Genomic DNA, 11,732 nt, shown 5'->3' with positions numbered 1-11,732 from the left:
AATAAAAAAAAATGAAGAAACAATTTGCTGCACCAAAAGAATCAATGCAGCTACAAATACCAACGTTTCCCCTTTAGATGAGAAGATTAACAGTAAAAAAAACAACAACTCAATACAGTAAAAAATCTAATAAAACCTGTGACCCTGACAATACGGTACATTTCATTTCTTCATAATCTTCCTCAAAGGAGAAAGAACTTTTTCTAAATCCTCACACTGGTCCGGTTTTCCTCCTGTTTGCTTATTTACCTTCTAATTCTTCTGTCTTAGTGACAGCATGTTGGGCAGTAGGCCAAAAAAAAAAAAAAAAACACGAGTAAAGGTGAAAAACAGGATGAAGGACAGAAGAAAAGTCAGGCCTAAAATTCAGTCCAGCTCATCCTTCAGCTGATCACCTTCAATACACCTGAAATCTCTTGAGAAGGACAAAGATTATCGAGTTTTACCAAGTCACATGTCTGCTTTGCATTCTTAAACCAGTTCATATCAATGCACACGTTCAGTTTATTGATTAATTTCTTTGGGTAGAATGCCTGAAAAATTCATAAATCAGAGATAAGAGGATGTAAACAGGGAAATATTCACCTTAATATGGACTGAAGTTGAAAAGTCTACATGAGAACATTCTCAGAAAGGGAGAAGAAATACTAAAACCTTGTTGAAAAGGTAAGAAAGTCTCACAGTAGAATATTGACAAATAGGGGATGAAATCAAGGCTTTTGCTCACAAGTGTCTCTTTAGATATCTAACTCTGTTTAGAGTTTTCTAGCATTTCCATCCAGATGCTGTCATCCATCTCTGCTCTCCAAAAACAACAGCAAAACATGGCAAAAAATGTGATACGACTACTGTACAGCTGATCTTGCATTTTCACTGGAACAGTATAATTTATAATTATTTTGTGTAGCATCTCAGTAATCTTTGATCCCCAAAACTGCATTAACAAAAGCACAGAAAGCAAAGTATCTATGTAGGTGCGCTCAATTTTTTTAGAAGAATCAATCGTTTTCACATGGGCTTTACAAATATATATTATAAAGCTATAGAAGTATAACTTTGCAAGTCTTCTAATTTTATCTTTAAAGCTTAGATGAGGTCTAAGGGAACATTAAATCAGAGAACGTCTAAACATTTTTGTGCTTTTTAAATTATTTCGCTTATACCATCAACTGGAAATATAGAATTTTCTGAATTTGGTACGTTTACACAGGGCAAATATTTTTGTTATTTTTCAAATAAATCACTAATTTTCTTTAATGTAAGGGACCTAATGAAGTGACCAGGAGGACCAAACACCCCAGGGTTAAAGAACACACCTCTGACTGTGGATTTTGTCCATCAGAGTGTCACCTGTGGCGTCTTCCCACTGCTGCAGGAACTGTTGGATGGTCCTCAAACTGTGCACAGCGAGGGTCGGAAAGCAATGATATATGCACTTCAAAAACCAGCAGGATGTCAGCCTGGATATGATCAAACCAGGCAGAGAAAAACGGACAAATTGGTCTCACAAGAGGCTACTTACTCCACTGTTCCAACAGAAAACCAACACAAAAATCAGCAGCAACGCTTACCTCGCCTTTGTGGGTGTTTTGCACTATTTAGAAAGTCAGACAGACACAGTTTCACTTGTGTATTGGATTCTCTTTAGTACTTTACATTTAACAGGAAAATACAAGGGTCTGTTTTCAGCAGGATACAGGAAATTTAACAGTGCTCTGTACATTACAATATTATAGTCAGTGTGGTGGTAACTTGGTCCAGGAAAACTGGAGCCGTGAATGTCGTGCACAGTTCACTGTGTGGTCGTGAAGGTGGGGAATACAATTCAAAATTCTCATTTACATACTGTACGGAGTCTCTGTTAGCAGCTTGAAGAAAACACAAAATCAGGAACAAGATACAAAAAAAAAAGACAAAATGCATGAAGAGGAAAAAATCTAACTGTTGAATATTTAATGCACGAACAAGTCAGGGAAATTCAGATTTAAGAAGCCGTTTGATATTTTCTACTTTGTGTTTCAACGGTCACCAGTTTGGGCTCATAGTCACATTTAACAGAGAACTGCCAGGTTTGTTTGGGTCGTCTACATTCATCCTGAGATTTAAAGTAAAAACAGAAACAATCTGAACTGACAAACTGACAAATGAAGTTCATGCTGTGGTTGAACAGTAAGCAAACTTTAGATGCGTTTCGACTGTAATTACTGTAGGTATCCGTTATAATCTTTCAGGTTTACTTCAGCCCCGCCTAGTGGCTTTTTTTAAGAAGGGGAAAATTGAGTAGTTCTTCCTCAGTTTTCCAGAATAAAATCCTAATCTCTGGTGGCTAAGAAAACACTCTTCAAAATCTTCACAGAAATGTTTAACAGGGAAAAAGGTAGATTCATTTGAGATTGCAAAGTTCTACAGTAATGAGCCTCTTGGTCTTTACACTCCAAAATATAAGTAAAACCAAAGTTCATAAAATTGTGCGACTTTTTAAAATGAATTCTAACGGTAGATGTCGAAAAGAAAAATAAATTCTTGCTGGGATTAGAAATCGGAGTTTTACAGCGCCGAAATTGAACTGAAGAAGAAACCATGAAGAAGAAAACGACAGGAAGTAGTTGGTTGGAGGAACATGGGCAGTACGTTTTTTTAATGACACCGCATGAACAAACGTATTCATGTGTGATTTTAATTGCGTTTCTTATTTAATGGAAGTGTTGCAACTGCAAAATGTTGTTTTTGTCGACATTAGTGGAATATCGACTAAGTTTTGTGCACATTTGTAATGGAGACGCTACAGACGGCCTTATTTACCTGCGACTTTGGCAGCTGATACAGAAAAAGGCAAAGGCCAAAACACAAGTAAAATCCCTCAACAACAGAAAAGTAGTCCATGATTAATTTAAAGTGTTTTACAATTGCTCTTTTCCACTTACATTTTTCTGACGTTTTAAAATGTAATATCTATGAAACGTTATATTCTGCATGACGACAAACACTAATAATTCCACAACGAATTAAATGAAGTTATGAGCTGCTGTAATAAAGATTACTGAGAGAACCAAGACTAAAACCAGAGACTGTAAACCCACCTTGAATGTTCGGTGTGATCTTAAAAATCCTACCTGACCACCAGGGCTGTTTTCTGCTGCTAAACTTCTCTTGAAACTTTCCCTTAGGGAAAATGTCGAGAGAACGTAGATTCTAGAAAAAAAGTCTACAGTCGAAACGCACCTTTAGACACCCAAAAGTAATGTTTCACCTTGCAATCAAAACAGTTTTACAACTCACTCATTTTTCTCACACAGAACATAAAGAGGACATGCAGTAAAGCAAGTACAGTAAACTCAATCCAGGATGTATGAATATCAGCTGTGAGTCTATGTACATGTGGACGGGCTAAAGCAATATTTTACTGATAGTTGTAAATGTTAAGCTAAATTAAAGCCGGTTTTGTTCCAATATTTACATTGTTAGCAAACAGTTCCACCATTTAACTGCCACACAATCAAATAGTAAATATCAAGCTGAGAGAATTAAATATGTCTAGTTCAGTTTCTCCTGTGAAACATGTGTTTGCATAATATCTCTGGATTGTGTCTAATTTAAGAACATAGGGGATGAAAAGCAGGTAAGATGATGCTGATTATAAAAGGGACAAAGCCAAAATCAGTCAGTAAGTTGGGTAAAAGGAAAAAAAAATCAAAAAAATCAAAGCCCTTAAAATCCAGAGTAGGGAATTAGAGGAAACCATCCTAGAAAGTAATTTTTGATCTCATGGTTGTCTCATTAGTCCCTAGTAGAAAATGTTTCATGTGAGATCAGAGCTGGAAAAATGTTAACCTTCAAAAGTCATCTCTAAAAAAAAGAAATGGTTGTCTGAAATGAAAGCTATCTGTCTGGACGGTGATATTCTGTTTGAACTCTCAGTTTCTAAAGTTCTTTAATTCTCCGACTAATATTTATGTTCAGTGTCAGGTACATTTAAAAAGGCAACAATTAACACAACTAAAATAGATGACTTGATCTCCCCTGCTCTGGCTTGTCTGTAGAGTGAACACAACCTCACAAATACACACACACACACATTTCACACAGCCAGCGGCAACGTTTTCTTCTCTTCTTCCTTGTCTCGCTGTTCGTTAACACGCTGTGGTCCTGCTCATATTGTTTAGTTTGGGGCAACTTTGCAAGCTTTAGCTTATTTATTCCAAGTTTATTGGAACTTATTAATAAAACATGGAATTCATATATACCGTGATGCGGCTAAAAGAATCGGACAGCATGAAATGGCTGTGATGTAAATGATGAAACAAAATCAATAATATATTCGGTGACCTTCTTTAAGGGTGTTTCACATTTCTGTGGAGTTTAGAGGAGGAGAGTCAGTCTGAATGTATTCGAAATGTTCACTCAGTCAAAATAACATTTTCACTGGAGAACCAAGCAGGGGATGGCGGCACAGACTCTACTTCACTGCCACAACACTTCAAAATTGTGGAGGATATTCCCAGTTATTTGCTATAAAAACCTCAAAATGTTAACTTAAATCTGAGCTGATGGTCAGCAAATTTTGCGGTTTTGACAAAAACTTCAAGTTTAACTTTACAGAATTTGAGCATTTTGAACTTGAGACAATAAACATCTTTGGACATTATTAACAAGTCGAAAAATCCTGATATATTTTTTGTGTTATCTTTAGCTTCCTGGTGGTACAGAAACACTAATGGGTGAGAAAGTTAAACTTTGCTACAATATGTATGACTTAAGAGTGAATGACTAGGCGATTCAAACACAGCTCAACTGGTGTATTTCTGTTTCCTACATTCTCAGAAGCTTTAGGCTTGCAAAACTTGAAAAGGGAAATAAATCATCAAAAATATTGATCTGTTCAAACTTATGCATAGCAAATTCCCACATCGAACAGTCAAATGAGATTCCAGAGCAATAAAAATCTACATCTGTCACAGCAGTACAGTGGAGAAACTTTGACCGACCACAAGATTATAAAGATCCCAAGAGTTCAACCAGATTCCCATTTCTCCTCCTTGGAGAAACAAACTTGCAACATTTTAAGCAACTCCAGTTTGACAGAATTATATACAAAGAGGAATGTCTGTATGTATGTAAGCCCAACATGACATGCGAGTAAAGCATGGCAACATTTTATTAGTTTATTAATGTGTATGAATGATTGTTTAATTACATTATAAACATGTACAAATTTGGAAAAAGTTGGCTGATTGTGCCTTAGGTTACCTTTTCATGCAACACTCGTCTCTTCAGGCTGGAGAATAGCTGTAGTGTTTTACTTTAATGCTGTACTAAGCCGTCTCAAGCCTCCTAACAGTGAGAAAACAGTGTCTGCACTGATATAAGTGAACTGTGACCGTTTTTATAAGGCATCAGATTTGTCAGGAACACCAGGAACTGTAGTAGGGCACTGCTGTCATCTACCTACTAAATGTAGAAAATGTACGTAATGAAGATGAGTACAAATCATGAATGTGCTACACCGACAACAACAAAGGTTTTGCCATTAAAAGAATGCTTTCTCTACTTTGGCAAAAACAAAATTATTTTAAAACAGGTTTTAATTAGAGTCTTTGACAGTTACTTGTTCATCAAAGGCCTCTTTGTTTGGAGTAGGTACAGTACTGCAGAGTCCTGCTGAGCCACTGAAACACATTAACCCTTGTTGTACTCCTGTCCATGTCAGGATTTTGTAAAAGTCAAATCCTGAAAAACTGGAGCTGGAGCAGCTCTCATATGTCTCCATGGCTCAGCTTCCAAGTGAAACATGTTTCCTATAGCCAAGATTTACAGACGTCTCTTGTGACTGAGATCCTCTGGTCGAGTCTTTGGCTTCTTGCATTCTCTCCTGTGTGAGGGTGTATGAGATTACAGCACTGTGCAAACTACATGGAACAAACCCTAACCAGAACAACAATTGTTGGCCTTAAAGTTTGTGAAAAACCATCTTTCACTTGCTTGAAAAAAGGGGAAAAATAGAAAGGAACCGTCTCTTTAGAAAGTCGAGAGCAGAGCTTTCACAATGCACCTCCAATCTTAGGCTATTTCTTTTATTCTGCGCATGTAATCATGGAGTTCCTCTGGGTCTTTAAAGCCCATATCCTGGCAAACCCACTGAATGTCCTCTTCGTCTGCTATGGGGATGGAGTTATAGGGCAGCTCTTCTGTGGGGAGGGTGGTAAAGGTGGTAAACTTGACTCTCTTGCGTTTGGAGGTGGGTGAACTGGCCTCCTCGCCGTTATCTTTCGTTGAACCGCCAGAGCTGCCGTCACCCCTTCCATGGACCTGACTATGAACGCTGGTCTGGGAACTGCCACTACTGTGGTGGTCCCCATGGCAGCAAGTTTGTACCCCCTCCAAAGGGTTGCTGGGACTTTCCACCTGCTGTGGAGACAGGTCGCATTGGGCCCTGAGCGGCTGGCCGTTTCCAAGGAACACCCAGTGGTGAGAATGGTCCATGTTGGCCTGGCCTTCAGGCGGGATGCGCTTATGGCGGTATTTAAGCACAAAAACAATGCAGTTGATTAGAAACACCAATATAGCCAAGCAGAAGACACCTAGTAGAGCATACATGCCAATCTCAAGATCAGTCATGTTGCGTGGTGAATGTACAAAATCGTCCCCTTCCTCTTCATCACTCTCAGTCGGCCGCTCTTGGTTGCTAATGGTGGGGAAATTAGTGTAATCAATGGGAACACTGGCAGGCTGCTCATTAGAGGTATCATAAATTCTTCCACTGATGTTGGGATCAATGATTGTCCGCCTGGTGACAGATGCCAGCTCAATCTCGCCCTCTGTGGTCGTTTCTTCCTCCGAGTCTTCCTCGGGGCCAAAGCGGACCTTGACATAAACTGCAGCAGATGCAATGACGCTTTTGCGTTTGGTCTTCTGGCAGGCTTCGCAGATGGTCATCTCTACACGCACCATTTCTCCTGATCCCTCGCCTTCTGCTACCACCACAGGCCACCGTTGCTGCGGCTCCTGGGATACTGACACAACTTTGTCATCCAGAGTAGAGGCATTGAGGTTGTAGTCTTTGGGATCAAAGTAAATCAGGGGGGCGGCGGTGTTGTCACTGAACAGCATCCAGACAGACAAACTGGCCTCCTGTCAGGGAGAAGAGAGACAGATTACATTTTTAGTTTCAACAAAAATAAGTTTTGACCCTTTGCAGGATTTCATATGAATGCAAGTTTCTCTGTTCCATTTAAAGATGGAACAGAGATGACCTAAAGATGACCTATTATGCTTCCTTGAACAGGTAAGAATATGTCTATGAGTTATTTAAAGCATGTTTAAATTTGGTCATAATAGCATTAGAGGACAATAAACAGATGACCATAAGATGGCCCAACCCACATTGTAAATGTGAAGACATTTAACAAACCGTTATCTCATTAGTAACTGCTAAATTAACTAGTATCGATTCTTTAAATGTTTCCGTTTGCGATCTCAGTGAATAAATTCAGTTAGATTTTCCCTACCACTGCGATCCTCTGAAGGGTGAATGAGCACAAAACTATTTACAGGCATTCTCTTTATGGTTTCTTTTATTTTCTAAGTAGGAAGCAGAGCTACAGCATCAGGTTTGCAAAGATTACTGTCAAACAAACGTGTCATGGCTGTCGAGTTCTGCAGCAAGAGGAATTAAAGAGAACACAAGTTTTAACCAGATCAGATCTTGGTCGCGTCATTAACTTGTAGCCGAGACAGAGCAGCAACATCATTTACTGCACCAAAGATACAACTCATACAGGATACTTGGCTTAAAATGCATCTTCATTAGATACTATTTTTTGTTTAAATCAGTTCACAACTGAAAATCGATTACCAAGAAAACCCAGTTCTTCAGCGTGGACCGTGGCTAACTCCAATGTTTTGTTAAAGGGGAAACATCAAGTAAAATCAACTTAGCCTCACACAAAAAATATACCTGAAGAGTTGCATTTATTCTTTTATGCATGTTTAAGAAATCCTTTAATCGCCAAGGCAACAATTCATCTAAGCAAAATGCCTGGGTGGTCATAGCCCCGCCTTTGAGGCACAGCTCCTCCTCTGAACTGCAGATTCCAAGCTTCTACCTCACAAAGCAGCCCTTCCTGACTTAGCTCCTTCAGACTAGCCAGCAGAAATGAGCAAACACATGGTGGAACTGCGTATCTGTTGAGCTCATTGTAGGAGCTACACTTTTCAGTGAAATGCTGGTAAAATTTTTGTTAAAGGGTTAATAGAGGAGAGCAGTTCTGATGACAAGCTGTGAACTCTTCCTGTATTTATATCATTCAGAGGAACTTTCAAATTCCCAACTCTGAGCATCTTTGACAGTCTGGACTCACTCCATTACCCTAAACCTCAGGAGATTTTCTGAAACAACCGGACAGTCCTCCCCAAATTAAAGTCTTAACATGCAAAGGAACTTCTTGTCTCTGATGCACACAAGAACAAACCAACTTAAAGGTTGACTTTGTTTGTGCTGGTAAAGAAGAGGTGCCGACAAAGATGCACCATCAGTACGTGTATCAAATGATGAGTCTGTCTCTTTGTGTTTATCGACCACGATGGTCTCATCTCTTCTTTTCTTTCACTCTTTACGTCCGTACTCCCTCTGGAGAAAGACTGGTTGAAAATGTGCCACAAAGTCCTGCCATCCCTGTAATCAGGCAGCATTTGATGGTTAGCAGCTTGCTTAAACGTCAGCTAACATCCAGTCGGACAGATGACAAGAGAGGCAGGATTTTGTTTCAACAGATTTCTGAAGGCGTCTATCAGATGTACACCCACTTTGCTTCAGGTTCGGAGACACAATTCTAAAAAGGCAAACCTGTCATCTCAGTAAAAAAAAGCAATAATCTGGCTCTGATTATAAATAATGCACTGAATCTGAACCATTTGCTTTTATAAATCCATATAATGTCATCATTTCAATGAGCTCATTTGATTAAGTTTCACTCTTATTACATGCCTAAACGGAACAGCTTGCATTATAAAATATGCATGAGTTGAGCAAATATTTGTACCATCTTAGATTGTGAATAAAATGACTTGGATTCTATTATTTCAAGTGTAATTTATCCACCTGTGGAAGCATAACCCACCCTGACAAAATTAGAAAAATGTCAAAGTGGGTGGAGTCAAGACATACAGGGGGCGTGGTCAAGTGTGGGGATGAGCAGAGGGGATTAGTCTAGCTAGCGACTATCACCACGGTGATGCTCACTACTCCAACTCCTGACTTTCCACTTGTGCTGTGTCTGAGTGAGATAGTTCTATGTCTCACTCAGACAAAAACGATAACCAAGCTGGGCCGCTAAAACACACAGGATTATTCATCTGCAGTAACCACTGTTCAACCAAAGGAGGGCAGCACTGAGATAATTTTAGGCAATATACAGCAGAACTAAACAAATTTAAACAAAAAAGTCATAATTTGCACAGAAACATAAAGATAGAACCCTAGATAACCTAGTTTATCAGCAAAAGAAAGTTGATTTGGGGTTAACTTGCACTTGGTTTACGATGGAGAAAAATGAAAAGGCGGCTTTTTTTGGTAAACGTCTATCCGGATTTATGTGTTTCATTCATTTCTACAGTAATAGTGGACATTTAGAAAGTTTTCCAGTGAAACGAAGTCAAATGGCTTGAAATAGCTTCAGCCAGCAGCCTGGCGAGAGATGTGCCGCCGGAGGAATTGGCTGCCTTTTACGGCCTGGCCTTGGAGAGCACTTAGGACAATACATTACAATAATTAAATTTCAAGGTGGCCGAGAAGCGGAAAGCAGGAAAAATTGGGATTTAATGCCTGCTTCTCCTTCACTCATGCTCAGTGTGGATGTTGCTGCATTTTTAGCAACATTGGAGGAGGGCGAACACATGTTCACGTTCTATTCTGGGTGAAGCAAGGATCCTAATTAATCCTTCCCACAGATCCACCTCCCTCTCTCTGCCTTTTGCTTTGCACAAACAAATAAAACAAAATCTACATATTGTTGCTGTTAATTTGAAGAGCAAAATCTATCTTGTGGAATACATTTGGACATATTTTAGGAGTGTTTTTGCTCCAGGCTCAGTTAGTATTGAGTTTGCTGTAAAGGAACAGAGTGGAAACTTATTAGTTCGGCTTTTATCTGGCATCCTCCCTGACTGCTGCCGAACACTGACAGCACATTAAGCACTTCACTGCTTAAAAGAGAAACTGCTGCATGCTTGTTGACAACCTTTGGAACAAATTTATTTCACCACTCGGTTGAAATAGACAAGGAATTATTATAAAAATGTCTGAGGTCTTGATACTGAAGGATTCTGTATTCTATTAGTGACCAGTTAGTTTGTTTGCATTTTTTATAATATAATTTTGTTCAAGTTTGTGGACAGTAAATACATGAATCGGAATTAAATACTTAAATAAGCAGAAATTAAATATCATCTTTCATTTGTATGTTGATAAAAATGACCAAGCATTCTGGACATCGACATGATGTGGCGGTGATGCTTACAGGATTGGGCTGCACTGAAAAAACAACAAATGTGAGTATTTTTACATAGTTTATTGGGAAAATATCTTAGTACGCTTGAAATAAGACTAAGCTGACTAAACTGACTATATATTGTTTGGTTAAAACAAAATATGAGAGTTTGTTTTAAGTAAATAATCCCTTAATATTGATGAAAAAGTATCGACACACTTATAACATGGGAGGAATGTATTGTTATAAGTGAAATAATCTACCAGTGGAGCTAGCACTTTTAAAAAATCAATATTAAGGAATTATTGGCTTAAAACAAGATCCTAAATCGTCCTGAAAACTTACACGCTGGTTAGTTTTGTCTGATTTCAAGTGTACTAAAATATTTGCACTAGAAACTGGACAAAAAAAAATACTTGGTAAGATTTGGTGTTTGTGCAGTGTCCAGATGAGCAACCCCTGCAGCATCTCTGTCACTGGGAAAAGGGCCAACTCCAGATGTCCAGGGAGAAATCATGCATTCAACTCTCCAAAAACCTCTCACTGACCAAGGTCCGCCTGCAGCAACGCAGCCGTCCCAGTTTTATTTTCACCAAGACATTCCCTGTGTAGCCAAATAACTGCAGATAGACGGAGTGTGAACAGAACGAGTTAGAGAAAAGGCTAACTTTGGTTCATGGACAAAAAGTGATTGGGCTTCTTTTTCCATAGTAAGCCAATGGCATTACACTGCAGCAAATTTTGAATGTTTGAATTTGAATTTTTGTTGTTTTATATGTTAACACTAATTCCAGTAGTGACAGAGCACAGTCTGACATGGTTCAAAAGATCAGATCCACCTTAATGTTGGCTAGTCTTTTGCTTTAGCTTCATTTTGTTACGGTGGCCCAGGAAGGTCAACAAAATACAAAATCATAATGAAACCCATGTAAAAATGGAAGTTTATGCTAAAACAGAAGTTATGGCAAAAATAAAACTTATGGTAACAATAACTTTATGCTAAAAAAAAAACAAAAACAGAAGTTTATGTTAACATGGAAATCATGTTATAATAAAATTTAAGCTAAACTGTTATGGTAAAAATTATTTTTTTGTTTGCTAAAACAAATGTAATGCTAAAATGAAATTATGAACTTTTGTCTCCTTAGAAAGTGAGTGACTATATCAATAGGTTTCTAAATGGGTAACATAAACAAGCACACACACACACACACACACACACACACACACACACACACACGCACATGC

The 11,732-nt window shown here is 38.6% G+C and overlaps 1 protein-coding gene and 1 long non-coding RNA gene across 2 annotated transcripts in view; one reads left to right on the top strand and one right to left on the bottom strand.

The window, feature by feature from the left end:
- Positions 1 to 1,626: 1,626 nt before the first annotated feature.
- tmem132e (transmembrane protein 132E) overlaps positions 1,627 to 11,732 on the bottom strand; it is a 142,800-nt gene continuing 132,694 nt past the window's right edge. Inside the window, exon 9 of the mRNA XM_007563873.2 lies at positions 1,627 to 7,128. Coding sequence (XP_007563935.1) covers positions 6,058 to 7,128 — 1,071 coding nt within the window. The 3' untranslated portion in view covers positions 1,627 to 6,057. The remainder of the gene's footprint in view (positions 7,129 to 11,732) is intronic.
- LOC107837570 (uncharacterized) overlaps positions 7,976 to 11,732 on the top strand; it is a 3,994-nt gene continuing 237 nt past the window's right edge. Inside the window, exons 1-2 of the long non-coding RNA XR_001663592.1 lie at positions 7,976 to 10,545; positions 10,926 to 11,194. This is a non-coding gene — a long non-coding RNA (uncharacterized LOC107837570). The remainder of the gene's footprint in view (positions 10,546 to 10,925; positions 11,195 to 11,732) is intronic.

This window comes from Poecilia formosa, unplaced genomic scaffold, assembly GCF_000485575.1.
Source record: "Poecilia formosa unplaced genomic scaffold, Poecilia_formosa-5.1.2 Scaffold152, whole genome shotgun sequence".
NCBI classification, from domain to species: domain Eukaryota; kingdom Metazoa; phylum Chordata; class Actinopteri; order Cyprinodontiformes; family Poeciliidae; genus Poecilia; species Poecilia formosa.
This window is presented reverse-complemented; position numbering and strand designations above follow the sequence as displayed.